The sequence below is a fragment of the Podarcis tiliguerta genome (assembly GCF_965153285.1).
Source record: "Podarcis tiliguerta genome assembly, chromosome: 3".
Taxonomy (NCBI): domain Eukaryota; kingdom Metazoa; phylum Chordata; class Lepidosauria; order Squamata; family Lacertidae; genus Podarcis; species Podarcis tiliguerta.
The window spans coordinates 38180960-38201660 of record NC_139536.1 but is presented as its reverse complement, the minus strand read 5'-3'; the positions used below and the strand labels follow the sequence as shown (position 1 = coordinate 38201660).

The following is a 20701-nucleotide window of genomic DNA, read 5'->3' as shown; positions in this document are numbered from 1 at the left end:
ACGAAAAATTCACAAAACGAAAAAACTCGCAGAACAAATTAATTTCGTCTTGCGAGGCACCACTGTACATGCATACTCGGAAGTAAGCGCGCCAGGTTTAATTTCTGCTATCCACAAGGGGATTGGCCACCTGTAGAGCCTGTATACTCTGTGTGGGTAGGCCAAAGTCGTGGGGTTGATCTCTTAATTTTCTGTGGAGGATCAAATGAATTTTTCTGTGGAGGATCAATGGACCTATTTAGGCCGATGCTGCATAGGATTGTATGTGTGCAGGCCCTGGGTTGTCCCTGTGTGGGTGACAGAGACAGGGGCAGCTCCACACACAGGGCCAGATCAGACCTCATAAGAACATGCAGACATAAGAAGAGCCTGCTGGATCAGGACCATGGCCCATCTTGTCTGGCTTCCTACTCCCAACCAGATGCCTGTGGGAAATCAGCAAACAGGACCCACTTTCCCACCTGTGATTCCCACCAACTGGTATTCGGAGACATAGTACCCCTGCCAGTGGAGGTAAAATTTACATACCTTTGAAATACGTGGAGAGAGTGCAGAGAGAATCCAAAAAACCACATTTGCTTTCAGGGGCAATGCTTCCTCCCTGTAGTATGTATATAAGGGAAGCCTCTGGCTGCTGTGATTGCTCCTTAAATTGCATAGCCCTTTATGTTGAGCTGCAGGTATATCAATGGCAGCAGAGGCTCAAGCTGTGGTTCATTGTTGATGCTATTCTATCGCAAAGCAATTGTTTGGGTTCCTTCATCCTTTAGCTTTAGGCCTGATTTCAGTTCTACAGAATGCTATGTACTGAAACTGTCCAGCCAAGTTGGCATTGCTGTCAAAAGCAGGCTCCTGGTTTTGTAGGTTTATCCTAATTACATTTCAAATGCTGTTTAAAGACTGTGGAACATGCCTCTCGTGTGCTCAAGAAGCAGCCAGTTAAAGTGGCAGCTTCTATAGGAAATACCTTTTGACAGTGTGTTTTATCACTATGCATTGTCATGATTGTCACAGATTAATATAAGTGGTGGGCAGATGTGGAACAGTCACTGAGCTAGATTCAGGCAACTGCATTTAAAGCTCACTTGCAGATTCACTCTGCTATATTAATAATGAAATTTATCATAATGCACTATCTATAAAGCACCACAACTGTATAAAGGTAAAGGTACCCCTGCCCATACGGACCAGTTGTGTCCGACTCTAGGGTTGTGCGCCCATCTCACTTAAGAGGCCGGGGGCCAGTGCTGTCCGGAGACACTTCCGGGTCACGTGGCCAGCGTGTCGAAGCTGCTCTGGCGAGTCAGCACCCGCGCAGAACACGGAAACGCCGTTTACCTTCCCGTTATAAAGCGGTACCTATTTATCTACTTGCACTTAGGGGTGCTTTTGAACTGCTAGGTGGGCAGGAGCTGGGACCAAAAGACGGGAGCTCACCCCGCCGCGGGGATTCGAACCGCCGACCATACGATCGGCAAGTCCTAGGCACTGAGTTTTTACCCATAGCGCCACCTGTGTTCCTACCGCAACTGTATGTGTAGTCACAAATGAGGGACTCTACAACACATGCACTCTCCTTCTAGTTGTGCATAACTTTCTCCACAAAGCAGCCTGATTCTGCCATCTGGGATTGATATCTTAGAATTTAGTAGCACTAATTCTCAAAATTCTTTATATTCACACAGTTTCCATTTCTTATTCCTCATTATAATGTAAGTCATTGCAGGCAACGGAAACTGTCAGGCCACTTTCTTTGGAAGCTCCTAGCTGGTTTACATTTCTGCTTCTTGTGCTGTCTATTGAGATTCTAAGATTCTTAGAGGCTAGGCAATCCCTCTCTTCACCCCCTTCCATTTAAAGGTGAAAATGTCAGAATAAAAAAAGGAGAGCACGACGCCTATTGATTATATTTGGGCACCTGGCGTATTTCTTTGAGTGATATGCAGATCACATGTTCAGTTGCACATTTTGTTCTGTGTAATTAAGTGCAGCCCTCCAGATGTTGATGAATTTTGATGTGATCGGGGGTGAAGAGGTTGCTCATGTAAGAACAGTGTATAAATCAACACACTCAATTGCTACCACTTTGCATACTCTGTAAAAAAACAAAACACCTGCTGGCTTTTGTGTTTTTGCAGCATGGATGGAAGGGATCTTGAGACGCACTGTCCCTGTGCCCATAGCTGCTTGGCACTGGTGTGTGTGTGTGTGTATACATACATACATACATACATACATATATATATACACATATACACATATATACATATGTGTGTGTGTGTGTGCGTGCGTATGCGCAGAAGCGGCGCCTCTAGATGCAGACTTTTCGGGGTACGTACAGACCCCCGGAACGAATTAAGTTCATATCTGGAGGGTCCACTGTACGCAGATGCATACTGAGCAGAAAAATTATTTTTACCCCAACCTGTTCCTTGCTGCCTCATTCTAGGAAAGGTGTGAATAATCAGCAATGTGGTTACGTGTCTGGCTGCATGCCTGCAAGTTTCCCAGGCGCTGAATTGTTTAATTCTCCAGTTTATAGATAGCTGTATTTTAAGGTTAAGGTCACTCTGAAGGGGAAGGAGAAGGAGGTGGCCCCATACCAGGCAAGAAAGGATATGAGAGGCTGATTCCAGACTTTGGACTGGGCAGAGGGCTGGGGAAGAAAGCAATGAAGGGGCTTGCATTTCCCCCATGAGCGCTGCCAGTCAGTACTCTGCAATTTTGCTTCCTGAGCAACTGCCTCTTTAATAGGCACTTAGGCAGGGCAGCCCATAGAAATCCCAGGCGGAGCCTCCTCCTTAGTTATACCTGCTGCCAGCAGCACTGTGGCACTGTCAGCTCCACATGACCGAGAATTAACTTTTGACAATTAATTGAGAAGCCCTGAGCTCAAAGCCTGGCAGCTTCTGTACATTCCTTTCTTCCCTCCCTCCCTCCCTGCACCTCCACTGCTTCGATGGAACAACCTTTATGCAGGTTTGTCACAGGTTCAGGGCTCTTCAGAAACGCTTACCGGAGTCCCTTTTTTTTCCATGATGCAAGCAGTTTGTGCTTGTTATCACACCGGGTTATCAACCTCACTACTGCAGGGACTCTGCATACGGCACAGGCGTATGATCTGAAGGCAAGAAAGCTCGGGTCAGATGCTATCTGCTGTGTCTGTGAACTGAGCCCTGCTAACAGCTTTTTTAAAAAAACAGTTGCACGCTGGAGGAAGAAGGAACAATCGCATGCTGCTGGGAGTGTATTTGGAAGTATGCAGCACAATCTTGGGGCGAGGACTTTGCACGCTTGCATGTGTTCCTTTTGTGTTGCTCTGCAGCCTTTCCTCCCCAAGTCCAAGCTCTGCTGTGCACTTGGGAACATTGGGAAATTGGTGTGTGTGGAAATTGGTCAAGTTTTTCTCTCTTGGCATATGCACAAGGTCTTTGGGGAAGGGCTGCAGCTCAGCAGTAGAACATCTGCTTTGCATGCAGAATGTCCCCAGTTCTGTCTGGATAGGGCTGGGAAAACCCCTTAACTGAAGCCCTGGACTGCTGGTCAGTGTAAACAATACTTAGCAAGATTGACCAATGGGCTAATAGTATAAAAATTATAATTTAAATTGCTTGCACATACCTTTGCTCGCCTTTTTTTTTTTGGTAAAACAGCGTTGTGCTCTTTTCCGACGTAAAGCAATGTATAACTACTTAAAATCGAGAAGGCAGCTGCCTGTGTTTGTATAGCATGGAAAATCTGCAGCTGAAATGGGTGCACCTCAGCCCGTTGCACCTTTTCCGTTCTACTAGCTACATATTTGTGGCCCCGTTCATGTCTTCAGTACTGTTGGAATGCAACATATCCTTTTATATTCATAAAAAATAGGGACACAAGTCTAATAACCGGTCTGGATAATGAAAGACATTATTAAACCTTATGGTGATGATGGGTTGGACCCAGGCTAAGGCTTTTTTCCAATGGTGGAAGTCAGGTAGGATCCTTCCTGCAAACACACCAAGTATAGAGCATGAAACACAAGCAATAGGAAGAAGGGGGTGGGTGGGAGGAAAAGTGTATTAATTTTGCTAATGTCATACCAATATACAACCTGTCTCGTTGTAATGTATGGAATCGGCCTTGTTGGAGGGTGCTGGTAGCTTCTTTGCTCTTTGCCAGGTGGGGTGGGGTGGAGGAACATCCCGGGACACAAACACCCCAGTGCTGAAATGAGGAAGGAGTGAGACCGCAGCTTTGAAAAAAGTAACCTGAACATTTTCTGAAAGGCTTGAAAAGTGGCAGGTCATTCCTTCCTTTACTTTGCCTTCAGGGCTTTCCTGAGTGATGGACAGGTATCCAGTAGGTGACTCTAGAACTTGCATGGCTGCTGTTCCAGATTCCATGCCAATCGCAATAAGCCTAATATTGTAGTTGAAGGAAAAAGCACATTTTCCTTGTGATGAAACATTATGTGATGAGTGCCAGGAAAATATCCCCACCGCAGAAGTGCTTCCTTAGGAGATGATGTCTGGTTCTCCCCAACAGCTGCCTTTTATTCTGTGAAAAATGCCAATTTTTATGAGAGGCCCTGAAATGCACAATGCCTAGGACTTGTAGTGGCTTTTTTGTTTTTCATATGGTGAGCTATTGGGTTGAGTTATCTGGGTTTGGCAAATTGGTTTCTGAGCAGAATGCGTCAAACTCCTCATTCCACTTCCACTAGCTTCAGGGGAATGCTGCTCTAATAAGGTCTGCCATGGTCCTCTGTGAGATCTGCTCTGATTTCTGAGGCTCACGATTCGCTTTAGTTTCTGCCTTGCAAATGCGTTCAGAATATCTAGCTCATTAAAATTCAAACGGGCAAATGCTGAACCTGCCAGTGATTTGGCCCTATCTTGCTTTTCTACAACCCCTGTTCTACTCTGTATCTCCTTGGGTTTAAGTGCTTTTTAACTGAACTAATGCATTTATTGACAGCATGTTTCAGTGAGCCCATGAGATAATGGGAAAGGTATCTAGGCAGAAAGAGCACCGAGTGCAGAGCCATTAATCCACACACCCACAGCCCTGTTTCCTACATTGCCTTGAAACAGCTTACGAACGATCACAGTGCAAAACAGAGATGTTCTTAATTCCTAATTTCTCTCCCTCCCCCACCTCTTGTTTTTTTGTAGTTATCTCATTTCTGGTGGTCTTTGAGCGCAGTGCCTGCAGGACAATTGAGACCATGGTGGATATTTTCCAAGAATACCCTGACGAGGTGGAATACATTTTCAAGCCATCCTGTGTACCCCTGATGAGGTGTGCAGGGTGCTGTAATGACGAGGCGTTGGAGTGCGTACCCACATCGACGTACAATGTCACCATGGAGGTGAGGCTGTAGCTAAGGAACTGGAGGTGGGGGACAGAGCAAAGAGGGAGGTGACATTGCTCGTTTCCTTCAGTGTAACTCACACAGGACCACGGGTGGTTTATCTAAATCAGGAATGGTCAGCTGGTAGCTCTTGAACCACATCTATCAGCCTCCTCCGTCTACTGATGCTGTCGGCTGTCAAAGGACTGGAGTAGAAGGATTTTTAATTCTTATTTTTGCTCTGCTTTTTGCCTGCCGGGTGGCACTCCTTTCTTGAGTGATTTTACTTGCTAGGGAGTGCTGGTGAAGTTAAAAGGAGCATAAGAGACTCCTTGCATCAGAAAATAGGGAACTGATCTAGTGATTTCTGTAGCATTACAGAGACCTCTCCTCTCCTCTCGAGGGAAGGGTACTAAGCAGCTGTGAGAAATGTGGCTCTTTTGGGGGGGTATTACTGGGTTATTGCTTTTATTTTAATTTTATATACTGTGATCTTTTCATGTGAACTGCCCTAAGACCTCCAGGTATAGGGCAGTAAATAAATTCAATTAGTAGTAGTAGTAGTAGTAATAGTAGTAGTAGTAGTAGTAGTAATAATAATAATAATAATAATAATAATAATAATAATATCAGTTTTTCGTGTGCTGCCTTTAGATCAGGTAGCCCTTCAAATTTGAGAAATAGCTAGCTGATCTAGAAGCAGCATGTGAATTGTTGCCCTTCACTCAGCTACTGGGCTGCCCAGCTGGAGTGTCCGTGATTTTTTGAGCAGCTTGAATGGGGAGAATCCATCTACTCCCTGACTGAATATGTTGCCCACTCCAATCTAGCTTACACACTACCCCTTGCACTAGATGAGCTTGATGTTTTTTGTCCCCATTAAGTCTCATAGAAAAGCTGGGGATGGGGAGCCTCTGCACCTTGAGATGCTCTTGGCCTGTAACTCCCACCATCGCTGACCATCGACCACACTGGCTGGGACTGGTGGGAGCTGGAGCCCAGCAACATCTGGAGGGAACCCGTTAGCTACAAACTGAGGATCTGTGTGTAGACAGGGCTCCCCTCAGGTCCATTGGCCCCTCTTCACTCTGGCTTCTGCTTAATTCTTGTTTTGGCTTCTGTATCTTCCAACCCCATCTCCCAGTGCAGCAGACTGTGGCATACAAAAGGAGCTGTGAACTTTCTTCATCAAGAGTTGGCCAGGTCAGGGTCCACTGGCCAAGCTAGAGTTCTGACTTGTTAGTTGCAAAGGCACTGCAGGGGTAGGAAGAACAAGAATGCAGAGACAAATGGAAGAGCTTCCTCTCTCTTTTACTTTGAATTTAGTCATCCTGAAGGGAAATGGTTGGAAAGAATAGCTAAGGCCAAAACATACTGTGAGGATGCACGCTTTCCACACAGAGCACAGCCAATACGCCTCTGCCAGAACTTGCTTCCTGTCTGTTCCTCTCAGCTTTGCAAAAATGTCTTTAATCCTGATCCGCATCCGCATCCGTGCCTAAGAAAACGACTGCTGATGCCCCCCAGTTACCATTTACAGATGTCAACCTGCCATTCTAGACCTGGCCTCACCCAAACAGAGGGCGTAAATGCCGTGGTGGTTTTTTGGTATACAGACCCAAGACCACAAGTGACAATTCCAAGGAAACCAGTTCTACTAATGACCTTGGTGAAGTGTGGAGTTAAGCTTGCATTCCTGCCAGTTCTCATTTCGGCAGTGCCACCCTTGTGTGCTGTTGCACAAGGCAGAGGAACAGGCCCCCAAGCTGAAGGGTTTATCACCCAAGCCTGCTGTTCACCAGACAGACAACACTAGCAAGCCTGTCTTTGAGACACAGTTTAGTGTCTGCAGGACTAGGGAGCCTCAGTATTTCTAGCACCTGCTCTCCACCCAAAAGTCTCTTGCATGCAAGCAGTTCAGACAAGACAGTCCCTGCCTGCAGGGGTGAAATCTGAAAGATCTAACAGAAAAGGAAAAGGGAGGGAAGAGGAGGAAAAGCAAACTCAGATGCCAGTTCTTAAAAGTTGAATAGTTATTTTAGTGACCAGCTGGAATGGAAACGGTTCTGGGGCAGGAGGGTGTCCATTCAGCAGAGCTGATGGATTGAGCCCTGCTTCCCGTTTCTTCTGCTAAGGCAGACTCCTGGAATGGCTGCTTCCAGTTGACAAGCAAGGGAAGAGGCCTGATAGAGTTGGCTGATGGAATGAGCCCTGCATGTGTGCTTTGCTCCTGCACACATCTCTCTTTCCTTAGTATTGCAAATGCACACACACTCAGTAGCAACCTGCACTTCAGGTTTCATCATCCTGTGTGCTCTACAGACATTTGAAATCATTGTGGCTGCCAAAAGTCTCCTGAGTCTGTAGCTGCCTTGCTCAAGTCATGTTTCATTGTGTCTTCCTGAATCCAGGCACCAATATGCCTCCAGAAATGGTCCTTTGCCCCACCTGTGGAGAAGCATGACATTTTTGTGGGCAAGTAGGTTGCTTGGTAGCTAAAATTCAAGTAAGAGGAAGATGATCGAAAAATATGTATAGACTTGCCCTTTTAACAAACTGCTGACTGAGGGTTCTTGTGCTGGTCATCTGGAGCAGGAATTACACAGTTTTCTATTTCTTTACTGCTTTAGAAACCAAGTCTATACATGCCTACTCAGGAGTAAGTCCTACTGAGTTCAGTGGGGCTTGCTCTCAGGTTAGGTGGGTATAGGATTGCAGCCTCTCTTAATTTTGGTTTGCCATAGTGCTGTTTGCCTCTTTGTTTTGAGAGGTTGTGATTGGTGAATGAGACTCAGCCTCTACCTTCTTTCTTTGCCCTCTTTTCATTTCAGATCCTGAGAATTAAACACTTTCAAGGCCAGCACTTAAGCCGGATGAGCTTCCAGCAGCACAGAGAATGTGAATGCAGGTGAGAGTGTATACCTTCTTGGAATTGAACTGACTGCTTTACAATTGCATCTTAAAAAAAGAAAAGACAAAAAAGGTCCACAGCCTTAGTATGGAGGGGCCTCTGTTTGATGATTGCTTGAAGGAGAATATTTCAATAGAGGTATTATGTTCTTAATATAATAGTTGTAGGTTGTTCGCCACCAATTAGGTATGTTCACAGGATGATGCAGACTGAAGCCGTGAATGCATAGTGCTCGCGAAGTTGGGGCAGGGACACCTAGTTAAACTCCCACCTCCAACTTCTCTTGCCGCGTGGGCTTCCCTTTAGATCTTCACTCAACTAGTTGTAAACACCTGGAAAGGGTTTATAGGTACTTTCAATCAAACATGGTTAGAAACTTCCCACAACCAGGAACCCTACTAAGCTGTGTCTCCCACTTGTGGGGAGGTTTCTAAGTGTGTTCAATGGAGCACACTTGCGAAACCCTCTTCAGAAGCTTCCATTAAGTTCAGAAGGAACTCTCTGTGACCTCTGAAGCACGGGCCTAAGGAGGCCTGCCAGGCCCCTCTGAATAGTCATTTCTAGCAAACCCCAGCCATGTGATGGCATTTGACAATTGACCTTCCTCGCCATTTTCCAGTCTTCCTAGGGCTGGGCTTAGCATTTTACGTATTTTGCATTCATTTTTACATATTTTTGAAATATTTTATATACAACAGTATATAAAAGTGTGTAAGATATGTTTTGAAACCAGCCCTACCCCCTTCTGCTTCTGCTCCTGCCCACTGTTGTATTGCAGCCCCCGGAAGAAGGCTAGCCAGGTTAGGATCAGGCCCTTGGGTAGAAAGTGGCCCCCCACTCCCAATCTAAAGGGAAGCCCATGTGCCTAGGGAAGCTGGGGGGAAGGAGCTTGTATGCTCACCCCTGCCTCCACCTCTTGCTTTTGAGCATCACATGTTCAGGCAAAATACCTGCACACAGCATGAGACTCCATTAGATGCCAATAGCTAGCTGTGAAACATCTTAGCATCATGGCCAGGAATTATTTTGCATCTGGCTGCGATAATTTATTTAAAATGTTTGTTAATGGCCCTTGATTGAGAGATTCCAGGATGCCTTACAGAAGTGTGAATAAAAACAAATTCGTGCACAACATATAACACAAGCAAAATGCTGAAAGATAGAAAGGGCACCCTTGTAATCATTTTTGAGGGGAGAGGGGGTTTAACATGGCGAAAGGGTGGGTGTGATACCTGTGTATATATTCTTGGTTCCCTCCTGATCTCTCTTCTCTTGTCTTCCCACACAGAGAGAGACCAAAGAAAGAAGTGAAACCTAGACAAGAAAAGTAAGTAACTTGGCTTAAGTTCTTTTTCTCTTTTGGTGTTGGTAATTTCCCTCCCTCCCGCCCTCCTTTCCTTCCAATCATGGGAAACAATAACTGATTTAACAAACAAACAAAATTGCCATCATAAGGGCTGCACCCTGAATCCATTCTTTGTAGGCAGATAACACATACACACACCTAGCTTTGATGGCTGTTGCTTCTTTCCTGCCTGATAACATACTGAAACGGCTTACTCATAGAAATTCATAAAGAATAGCAAGGACAAAATTGGTAAAGAACAACAATGAAGCAACAGAATCTCCCCCTCCCTCCTTCCCTTTGGGAATGGATTCTAGGTTAAAGTTTCCTTCCATGAGCAGTTGTTGTTGTGGACACTGGAAATCATTGCCTCTCTCTTGCTGCTTGGGTGAAAACTTGCTGACTTATTCATAGCCGCTTGCATAGATTCCTAACACCAAGGCTATGCATGTGAGCTTTGCTGTCTCTCTCAGAGAAGGGGAGTTCTGCCAGCTATAGGGGGAAAAGCTGAAAGTAGAAGCCTGTTCAGGGTATGGGCAGGAGGTGAGGTGACATACATGTGAATGAACTTCGCATATTGATCACAATGGGTAGAATAAAATAAAATGAACCTTCTTGACATGTGAACCTTCTTGACATTAGATGGGCTGCCTTGTGGGAAAGGGACTAGCTGATGTTATAATGTGAACGGCGATCTGCTTTCAGCTTTGTGTGGACTAATGCGGCAGTGTTGATTGGGGAAAAAAATCCCTCTCTACCCATCTCCCAGACCATACCGAACAAGGGCGAAAGTAATGTTTTCTCCTCCCACTCCTGGTTTAAAAAATAAATAAACACATATGCATTATAAGGGCATGAGTAGGATAGTGGACAGTCTCTGATTTGGTATGGCAGCTAGGCAGAAACAGAGAGAGAAAGGAGAAAGGAAGAAAGAGACTCTTAATGGCCAGCTATGTTGCCATTCCCATGTTCTAACCTTCTCCTTGGGATTCGTTTCACGGAACCATCAAGAGGGGAGAGCCCAGCAAAGCACTTTCAGCTTGGCTTGTTCTTTCTGGAATATCTTGTTCAATGGAGTGGCTGAAAGAGATCAGGGTGTGCTGCTGCGATGGAGAGAAAATGCTCGTGTAGCCAAAGTCCTCTCACCTTCTGCTGAAACTTCCACTCCTCACCTTTGGCTGAACTTCAGGTGGCTTACTTCACTTTGCAAATTTCGCAGAACATGGGGCACTCTGCTTTGAGTTAAGCTGAAATTCCTCTTGCGCTTGATGCTGTTGGTTTTGCTTTCCTCCTGGGGAATGTGTCCTTCACGAAGTCAAGCATTGTGGAAAGGTTTTCCTCAAGTAGGCACCACTCCCTCTGTCTTGTTTGTAGCTCTAGCTGCCATCTGGGGGTGCTTACTCTGCCTGTAGTAAGGAAAAGAGAAACTGGTGCCAACCAACAGGCTTGAACAAGTCCCGGGAAAGATGCAGCCAGTTACCCCCACAGCCCGCCTCTTCTTCCCATCCCATTGATGTGGACTTGCCTGTGGGAGGGAAGGAGGTAGATCTTGGGAGCGAGATGTAGGAACCCTCTCAAAATGCTCTTGCTTCTTTCTGTGTGCACCTCTCCCTTGATCTGCTGCTAACACAGGGAATCAGGGTTCCCCAGACATCCACCTGGGTCATGGGGTTGGAGCTGAGCATTCCTGCCAATCTCGATCAATTCACATTATCAACATACATTTGGAAGGGCTGTAACTCAGCAGTGAAGCATAAGCTTTGTACCCAAAGGGTTTGAAGTTCAGTCTTGGGCATCTCCAGGTAGGGTTGGGAAACATGACTGCCTGAAACCCCGAAGAGCCATTACTAGTCAGCATAATAAATACTGAGTGGTCTGGCTTGCTATAAGGCAGCTTCCCATCTTGGAATAAGACTTGAGTTCCCATATTAGCAGGTTATCAGTCTTATCATAGCTACAGGAAGGTGGCTCCAGGACTGTGCCATAACCCAAAGAGCGCTAGCTAGGTTGATGCTTTGCTTCACCATCTCATCATTTAGAAATAGGCTGTTTGGCAGGTCTTTGTTCCTGGCAGGCCTTGAGAGGCAAGAGAAGTTCAGCAGCCGGTTCTTTGGGTTAGGACTCCTCTTCTTGCATCGTTGTTCACCTGCCAGCATCAGTTATGGCTTCAGTCTTTGTGGATGACCCCAGCAGCAAAGCGATAGCAGAACTGGCTGCTTTGCTGTCAGTTGCAACATGACAGTCATAGCTGTGGAACAGCATGCTGGGTTCAAATGGACCCAGAGTTCATGGTCTCCAGAGTAAGGCCAAAGGGACTGAGGTTGAGATTTTAGTCAGCAGTTCCATTTGCTGCCTGTCTACTTTTGAGCACCACTTAGGGCTGAGTTCAACTAAATAGTTGTGCTAGCGGGAGCCAACACAAGAAGTCCAGCTAGTGCCATGGGGCTTCCTTCCTTCTGTGCCCCCCAAATCAACCCACAGAATAGGGGCAAAGATGGGTGGTCTCCTTAGTGCTACCTTGAATTCCACCCTTATAATTTTACTGGAGTTCTTCAAACTGGATTTCTGAGGTCAGAAGTTCTGTGTGTCAGAATAATCCAGACATATGCTGGGCAAGACGCAAATGCTTTATCAAGGATGCCTGCCTGCACTGTCTCTTACCAGCTGATGGTGAATAGTGCATTTCATTTGGGCACAGGCGGTTTCCAGGCCTCTTTCAGCAAGATGGAAGTAGCTCCTCCCATCTCTTGCGCCAGTGGCAGGGTTGCATGCTGAGACACTGTTGGGTCTGCCATGGTTCAGCTCCGTAGCCCTGACAGGGGTTGTGCTGGTGGTGTGAAGGGGGCTAGAGTAAGAGGTGGCAAAAAAGAAACCTTGAGCCAAAGGCTTTCCAGCCTTCTCTTCTTCCTGGGCTTCCTGTTCGCCCAAGCCCACAGGGCAGTTCCTCCCCCATTTCCTGTCCTCCCTCCCTGTTTCCTTCCCGCTTTTTCTCTTCCTCCTTCCTTCTCTTTTCTTTCTTTCTGCTTTTTTTTTGTTTTGTTTTTCTTCCAGAAAATCAAAGCGAGGAAAGGGGAAGGGTCAAAAGAGAAAGCGCAAGAGAGGCCGGTATAAACCACAAAACTTGTACGTTTGCATCATGTGCTTGTAGACTCTGCCCCTTCCCCATTTCTTCCCATCACCCCTCAAATCGAAACACCTGCTTGCAATACACCTAATTACAACAAAGAGACAATTCCCCACCCACTTCTCCAAATCACTCCTTCGTGGAGAGCTGGGGTGGCCTCACTGGTGGTGGTAGCGTAGCAGCTTTGGCACGTCTGACGCAGAGGCATAAAAGGAGGAGCGATTCTTCTTCTTGCTTGGGATTACTCTTTCTCTTCCGAAGGCACAACAACATGAAGGGACAGGCAGGCTTATTTGCTTCACTGTTGCTGCACCCTGCAATTCCCCCTGTGTGATTTCCCATCTCCTCGCTTCCCTTAATTTCAGCTTTCCCTTTAAGGCTGTCATTGTTAATGAGGCTGGCAACAAGGGCTTGGTGCTTGCCATTCATGCATGTTTATGTCTGTGTGTGTGATCTGTTGGTAACACTAACCAGTGAGGAGCTAGAGGACTCTGGGAAACATATGAGGAGCTCTCTCTCTCTCTCTCTCTCTCTCTCTTTCTTTCTTCTGGATATTGGTGGCTCCTCTTTTACTCTCTCTCTCTTCAATTCACAGAATCCTGCATTGCTAATAATCTGGTGGCAGTTCTGGAGCAGGAAAGGGATTTGAAAAGGAGCTATTTTGATTCAATCCCTAAGGGGGAAATTATTATTATTATTATTATTATTATTATTATTATTATCCCGACGTGCAAAGCAGCTGAATCTAGGAGGCTGTCTTCTCTCCTCTCCACCTTTTGGTATAGCTGTTGCCCCTGTTGACATTAGCAAGACTTTCTTTGTAGGAGGAGCTGCCACTGGGTATTTAACATGTGTCCACTCTTGTTTTGGGGACCTCTGTTAACCTGAGGAGGCTCTCGCCATTGTGACCTTGGCCAATTGGACTAATGCAGGATTTGTGAATTGTGCAGCTGCAGAGAGCCGGTTTCTTTCTCTTTAAGCTGTTGCAAGTAAGTGTTGGAACGCCTTTGGGACTGTCTGCCAGCCAGCAGTGTTCTGAATGAGCAGTGCTGAGCAAGTGGGGGTTGGGGGCAGGGGTTGCTTCAATGTTTAGGGTGTTGCATGTGTAAATTTCTTCCCGCTAAAGCGCTGTAGCTTAGACCTCTTTCCTTTTGCCTTTTTGCAGTCACTGTGAACCTTGCTCAGAAAGGAGAAAGCACTTGTTCAAACAAGATCCCCAGACCTGTAAATGTTCCTGCAAATTCACAGACTCACGTTGCAAGTCGAGGCAGCTTGAGTTAAACGAGCGCACTTGCAGGTTTGTGTCCTGAAGAATGAAAGAGAGAGAAAATACCCACAAACATATGGGCACACACACACACACACACACACACATACACGTGCGTGCAGCTCACACAAACACACAAACACTCTCAGGTTGAGAAAGAGCAAGAGGGAGAAAGTTTGCTTCCTGCTGGCTTCTGTTGCCAATGTTCTATGATCCCTCCTTTTCCCTGCTTGACATGGATAGGGAAAAGGACAGGGCTATTATGAGTCTCATGTCACAAGCTTTCTGTGTTATGGTAGGGCTGGGCTGGAATGACGACAAGACAGGGCGGTGTTAAGATAGAACGTGCTCTTTGGCTAGCAAGATGGCTCATTTCATGCTGCTGGAAACCAGGGGAACGGACTCAGTGCCTTTGATGCAAGTGCTTGTATAATAGGATATAGGCTATTGGATCATAACAGAAGTCCCTTTTGCTCCAGACACAGGGCTGTAAGGAGAACTGGAGTGTAACTAGACAAGCTCTTTAAAATCTTTATTAAGGCTTGCAGCAGTAGTCCACCTTAGGACTGAGTCCTTCCATCTGTGGTGTAATTGGAAGAGTGACTTGCGTGGACTAGAATAGGCAGAGAAGCAATGCCACAAGCCAATGATATGCACCACCTCAAAGTCTGACTGAGTGCATACGAGATGTCATCATCTCTGTATCCACTTTGTAACCACAAATACCACTTCACAAAGATCCCAGAGCTTCCTGCCACCAAGAGGTTTCATACATCCTGTTTTTACGTTTGGGAAATGAGCATTTCTGCCTCGATAGAAAGGGTCCCCTGCAGCCAAGGCTAGAAGGGCAGGAGTCCATTTAGTTCTCTGAGAATAGCACATGTGGTTCTACAGTAGCTTTGTCCATTTGGTGCCCTGCAGATGCTTTGGACTTGCTGGGACTCTGTAGAGTTGCAGCTGTAGTCAGAAATATCTGGAAGACACTAGATTGGTGAAGACTGACCTACAGTATCCACAGTCGACCATGTGTGCTTGCAGATATTGAGCTGGATACCGTTGGGCTTTTTGATATGATTGGCCAGGAAGCTCCATTCTCTGTTAGTGGAGGAGTTTGAGACACGCTGCTCTCTATGCAGGGGAATTTTGTGAGGGGTTGTAACCTGAGTGTGGATGCCTTTTGCTGCAGAAAGAAGGGAGCCAGCTCTTCTTGGGTTACAGTTCACCCTGCAGAAGTAGTCCCTGGAGAGAAACCAGGCATCTTCTTGCCCTTGACCTTTATAGTTTTTCCTCAAACTTTCCAAAGAGCAGCTTTGGAAAACCATCCTTGCTAGAAGCTTAAGGCTCAGAAGGTTTCTCAAAGGAGGAAGAAAAATGCTCTAGGATTTGGAAATTACTCACCTCATGGTTAGGTTCTCCCCTGTGCCAGGGTAAAATGCTGACTTTCAGAGTGTCTTGTCAGTGCATCGGGTGGGAGGAGAAGCTGTACTCATTGGGGCTGGCAACCTCATATCTGTGTGAGTGTGGAAAGCTGCTTCAGATGAACTTTCATTCCTACTGAGTTATGAAATCTGGACCTTAAAAGGGCACAGCAAATTCATCTTCTTCCTGCTTCTGCCACAATCTGTTGCTGCTGTGTTCAGGCACTAACCACTGTCTCTTGGCAAAGAGTGGAATGACAAACAATATATATGTTTTGTTTCCCTTTTGCCTGCGTGAGACACTCATGGCTTTGTTTGGCTGCACCTCCACATAAAAAAAAACAAAACAAAAAACAATCTAGATTGGGAGGGGATAATTTGTGTGTGTGTGAGTTGCGACGTGCAAGGATGTATGACAGTTTGGAGAGGAAAGTGGTTTTCTGTCATTAGCAGGGATCACATGGAAATGCAGTGGTGTTGTTGGTTTTTAAAAAATCTCAAGTCACCCACCTCACCTGCTTTGTATGGATTTATGTGGGGAAACAATGGGACTGGCTGTTCTTTTAGAAGCTCTGTAGTTCTCCTCTTCCCCTTCCACTGCCTTCATCACCTCAGAGAATCCCACACCTAAGTTACTTCAGTTAGCCATAACCTCTTCTCCCCACCCACTCTCTTCAACAGATGTGAAAAACCGAGACGGTGAGCAGCAGAGAAGAAAAGGAGTGGGGGAAGAGAGCCTTGGTTTCTGGAGCCTGATATCTCGCCTGGTCAAAAAACACTAATCCAAATGAACACTAAAATGAAGGATCAGTAGAGCACAGCACTTTTGAGTACGGACGATGGACTCCGGAAGGAACATTCCCCGAGGACCCTCACAAGATTCACCTTTTGGTTTTGAACTGGTTTTCTATAGAGACTTTCCTTCTCATGCTGCTAAATAATAGAGCCAGGGAGACTGGAGTGGTATGTTTTGGGACTCCCGTTTCACATGAATAAAAATATATATGTTTGTAAATATAGATATACATATATATTCTGAGTTTTAAGAGAGAGAAAAAACATTGCTAACATTATTGGTGTCTTCACTGGATATATTCAACTGCTGTGGACACAAGTGGGCTACTTGGGGCGTAAGAAAGAAACGATGACTGGACTTCAGCCAAAAGCGCTCAGTGTAATCTTCATACTCTTGCTGACTCTGTTAAGCAATCTGCTCCACCAAGCTCAGTTTCCCAGGCCCTGTCTTGTATGGAGAGACATTGGCACCAGAGAGGAGGTGGCAGGGGATTCCAAAGATGGGGCCTTGGAATATTATGGGTCAAAAGGTCAAGGAAGTGACTCTAGCCACTAGGTCTGAGGATTCGGTCAACTTCCCTCTCCCTCCTCTCCAAAACGATCTGCCCCAACTTGTCTTGCAACCTGCCTGTTTTGATGGGACACTGGTGTATGTTGTCGAATTGACTTTGCTGCAGGAACTTTGCCCTGGATCTATGTTCTGGCCTTAACGGTGCTTGTCAGTGGCTGGTGATTGTCAACTTGAGCAGGCGTTGCTGGGATCTACAATCTTGCAACCTCTCTTTGCTACTTAAATCAAGGATATAGGGGCTTGGCAGTACACGGAAGCAAGAATATATAGCCAGGCAGTTGAGCAGTGCTGTCTGCCATCCTTATGCACAGAGCTGTCATTGAAGATGCTTATGGAACATCTCTGGAAAGGGATATTAATCTGAAGTATATATGTACAATAGATTGGGGCGGGGGGGGTGAGTGTGTGTCTGTGTGGGGAGTATATGCACACAAATATACAGGTTCAAAATTGGAAAGTGGCATTTACGGCCTGCTGGGCAGTATCCGATGAGAGATTACTTCTCGTTTTGTGAATTCATTAATATTCTCAATCTGTTGTAACATGAATGTGCCAAGACATCTTGTGCTATGCTGGAGTTTTGTAACGTTATTTCTTTCCACCATCATGCTGGTGGCGTAATGTTGCCTATCCTACCAATACACGGTCTTGTTTATTTGAAAACGTGTTCCGTTGCAACAGAAACTTATTTAACAAGACACTTATGAAGCATTCGCCACCAAACGTTGGATAATTCATAATGAGTTTATTTGCCTGAAGTAAACTCTCATCTGGACTTTGGGGGTGCCCACCTTAAATTTTCCTTCCCCCTCCCCCAATAACCTTGAGCAATGTGCCATGTAGAATCTTGAATTTTCAGTGTTGAATTGTTCAGAAAACACTTGTCTGACTTGGCTTGATGTGACAAAGATAGCCTCAAATTGACCCCATTCATCATGCTTCTGCACTATAAGGTTCAGAACATTCTTATGTGGAACCTGATTAAAGTTGGTAGCACCCTAAAGTGGCTAATATATTCAGGCTCTCTAGATGTTGGCAGTATCGTTTAACTCCCTTTAGCACAGCTTTCCCAACCTGGTGCTTTCCAGTGGTTACTGTTGCTTTTACTACAACTAAGTTTTTTTGGGATTACAACTAACTCAGCTAGGTTGGGGAAGGCTGTTGAATTAAAGGTGTATGTGTGTGTGTGTGTTTGTAAAATCAGGCCCAGTCAACAGCCACTATAAACGTGCATTGCCTGCGATTTGCGGGACCATGTGTGCACAACCCTTGGGAAAGTAGAAAAAAGCTTTGCAACTCTTAAAACTGGCAAGAGTTCCATTGTAACCCTGGTATGGGGACTGCATCACAACACAGAAGCTTGGGCTAGTCACCTAGATATAATGCACAAATTTTGAGTAATGGATGCCTAAGTGCTCTTGTGAGATCAGGCTATAATGCTCAGTGCCTTGCAAGATAAAACACTATAAACACCAAAGCACACCAAACCACTAGGTATTAAGTAAACATTCTGATCTGGAAAGGAGCTGGCAGCAATCTACTTTAAATATCTGAAGTTTGCTGACTTGCCCAAATGCACCCTGGCCTTAGCCAGCAAATGAGTGCTGGTGGTAATAGGGCCATATTGATGACTTGGCAAGCGCAACGTGGATACAATCCACTGGTAGCCTTTCCCCCCTCACTCATTAGTTCTAGATAAAATTGACTTGGTGGGTGAGTGGAACTGGTGCTCCTGCACTTGGTTTGATCCTGGAAGGGCAGTGCTTCCGTTTGCCCCCCTCCCCCAGTTGGATTGACCCCAGCACCTGTGACATTGTGGGCGGCTTCTGCTGCCTTCTAAACAGGTGCATGTGGTGCAGACTCTGAGATTTGAAGCAGCATTGTTGCCTTTGAAAACCTATTCCTATTTATGTAAAATATGTTGGCGTTCAGTGTGCATGTGTGTGCGCGCGCACCTGAGTGATGCTGCATGCATGGACCTGTGGCTGCCTGGCTGCTCAAAAGGTAGTAAGGCCAGCTCTGATTGGCTCGGTGAGTGGGCGGAATGAATCCAAACTTCTTCCCTTGCATTGGGGTAGCTGTAGGTTCTGGATTCTCCACCCCCCCCCAAAGAGATTCAGCACTTAGCGCTGGCCATCCATTTCACATTGCAGTCCTGTTTCCTAATTTAGTGGTGGGTGGCTGTGAATGCAGAGGTCTAGAACCATGTGCCCACCGTGTGTGTGTGTGTGTGTGTGTGTGTGTGTGTATGGAAGCTTGCTTCCAATTGCCTTCACTGGAGTGGGGTGTACGCCTGGTGCTCAGTTTCAGAAGTTTGGGTTTTTTAAAAATCAAGTTACATTTGGTCTGTGTGAGAATGCTGCCAAATGCCTGTCTGTTTCCAGACAAGCAAAAAATCAACTTGTTGCAAGTTTGATGATTAACCACTATGAAATTCCCTTCTACCCAATAGCAAGTGTGGTGTGTGTGTGTGTGCATGCGTGCAGGGGTGTGTGTGTGCTTGTGCGTGCACACACACGCACACAGCTGAAATGTATATATTCATGCTGTGCAAGGTGACAAACATTGTTCTATATACTTGTTTAATATCCCTTTTTAAAAATTAGAAATTAAAAATAATAATTTAAATTAGGTATTTTTCAGTATTCTTTGTTAATATTTAATTTTACTATTTATAAGCCGTACCTCTTTTTTTGTACTGTTATGTATAAATTTTTAACTCTTCTGCTCCATCCAATCTCTCCCCAGTTGTTGACAGAGTCAGTAGCATGATCAGTTATTTAATTAATATCTCTTAACACCCTCCCCCTACACATTCCTTTTGAGGCAAGGGTTATACATCTACATATTATATATATATTTGGTTATATGTATGTGTGTGTGTATATATATATATATATATATGTTTATGTATATGTGTGATTCGGAATAAATAGACACTACGATTTTTATATATGTAACCCGCTCCTGCGCCCCAGAAATATAGAAAAATTTACTATCATTTTATTTATTGGTGCTACTGTTTATCTGTAATGTGGCAAGAAAAGAATACATTTGCCACACTGGCTAATCTCAAGATTCCATATGAAATATTTATTTTTAGACAAAAAAATAACAAATATATCTTTAAAAAAACCACCATCTATGGCTTTTTTTGTAATAAAGAATTTAATTCTCACTTGGTTTATTTTCCCAAACTTCTTTTGCATCTTTTTTTTCTGCTGGTGTTTTTGAACTGATTTTGCTAATCGGCTGTGGGGAGGGGGTCATGGGGGGAAGGGCTTGTATAGCTGTGAAAGTGCATTGTGAGAAAAAGCAGTGTACAGAATCAACACTCTGGGCATGCCAGGACAATCCATACACTGTAGCCCAGTCAAAGGAAAATTGAGAGTATATGTGAGGTTGGGAGGTAACAAGTAGCCAATTAATTAATGGTTAAATGAAAAATGCACGTGAATGGCCAGGATCTCAGCTGTCATAGGGGAGCAATAATTGTCTTATGTAGTGACCTAAGGCCACAAAACAGCCCTCTTTGATCTATGGGCAGAATACCAATACAGTGGTACCTCGGGTTACATACGCTTCAGGTTACACACTCCGCTAACCCAGAAATAGTACCTCGGGTTTAGAACTTTGCTTCAGGATGAGAACAGAAATCGTGCTCTGCCGGCGCGGCAGCAGTGGGAGGCCCCATTAGCTAAAGTGGTTAAGAACAGTTTCAGGTTAAGAACAGTTTCAGGTTAAGAACGGACCTCCAGAATGAATTAAGTTCTTAACCCGAGGTACCACTGTATGCTTTCAATGCTCCCTACTTGTGCTCTTAAGATATCCAAATATTCCTATATACAGTGGTACCTCGGTTTTCGAACGTCTCGGAAGTCGAACGTTTTGGTTTTCAAATGCCGAAAACCTGGAATTAAATGCTTCCGTTTCTGAAC

General features: G+C 45.2%; 1 protein-coding gene across 5 annotated transcripts in view; it reads left to right on the top strand.

Moving 5' to 3' along the window:
- Positions 1–19941, top strand: part of VEGFA (vascular endothelial growth factor A) — a 30547-nt gene extending 10606 nt beyond the window's left edge. The window contains exons 3-8 of one of the 5 annotated variants that reach the window (XM_083434672.1): positions 5154–5350; positions 8164–8240; positions 9532–9570; positions 12640–12689; positions 13878–14009; positions 16079–19941. In XM_083434672.1, the coding sequence (XP_083290798.1) occupies positions 5154–5350; positions 8164–8240; positions 9532–9570; positions 12640–12689; positions 13878–13993 (479 nt within the window). In that variant the 3' untranslated portion in view covers positions 13994–14009; positions 16079–19941. Of the gene's footprint in view, positions 1–5153; positions 5351–8163; positions 8241–9531; positions 9571–12639; positions 12712–13877; positions 14010–16078 lie in introns of all 5 variants that reach the window. The other 4 variants (XM_083434671.1, XM_083434670.1, XM_083434673.1 and 1 more) reach the window with 4 other exon arrangements.
- The last annotated feature ends 760 nt before the right edge of the window (positions 19942–20701 follow it).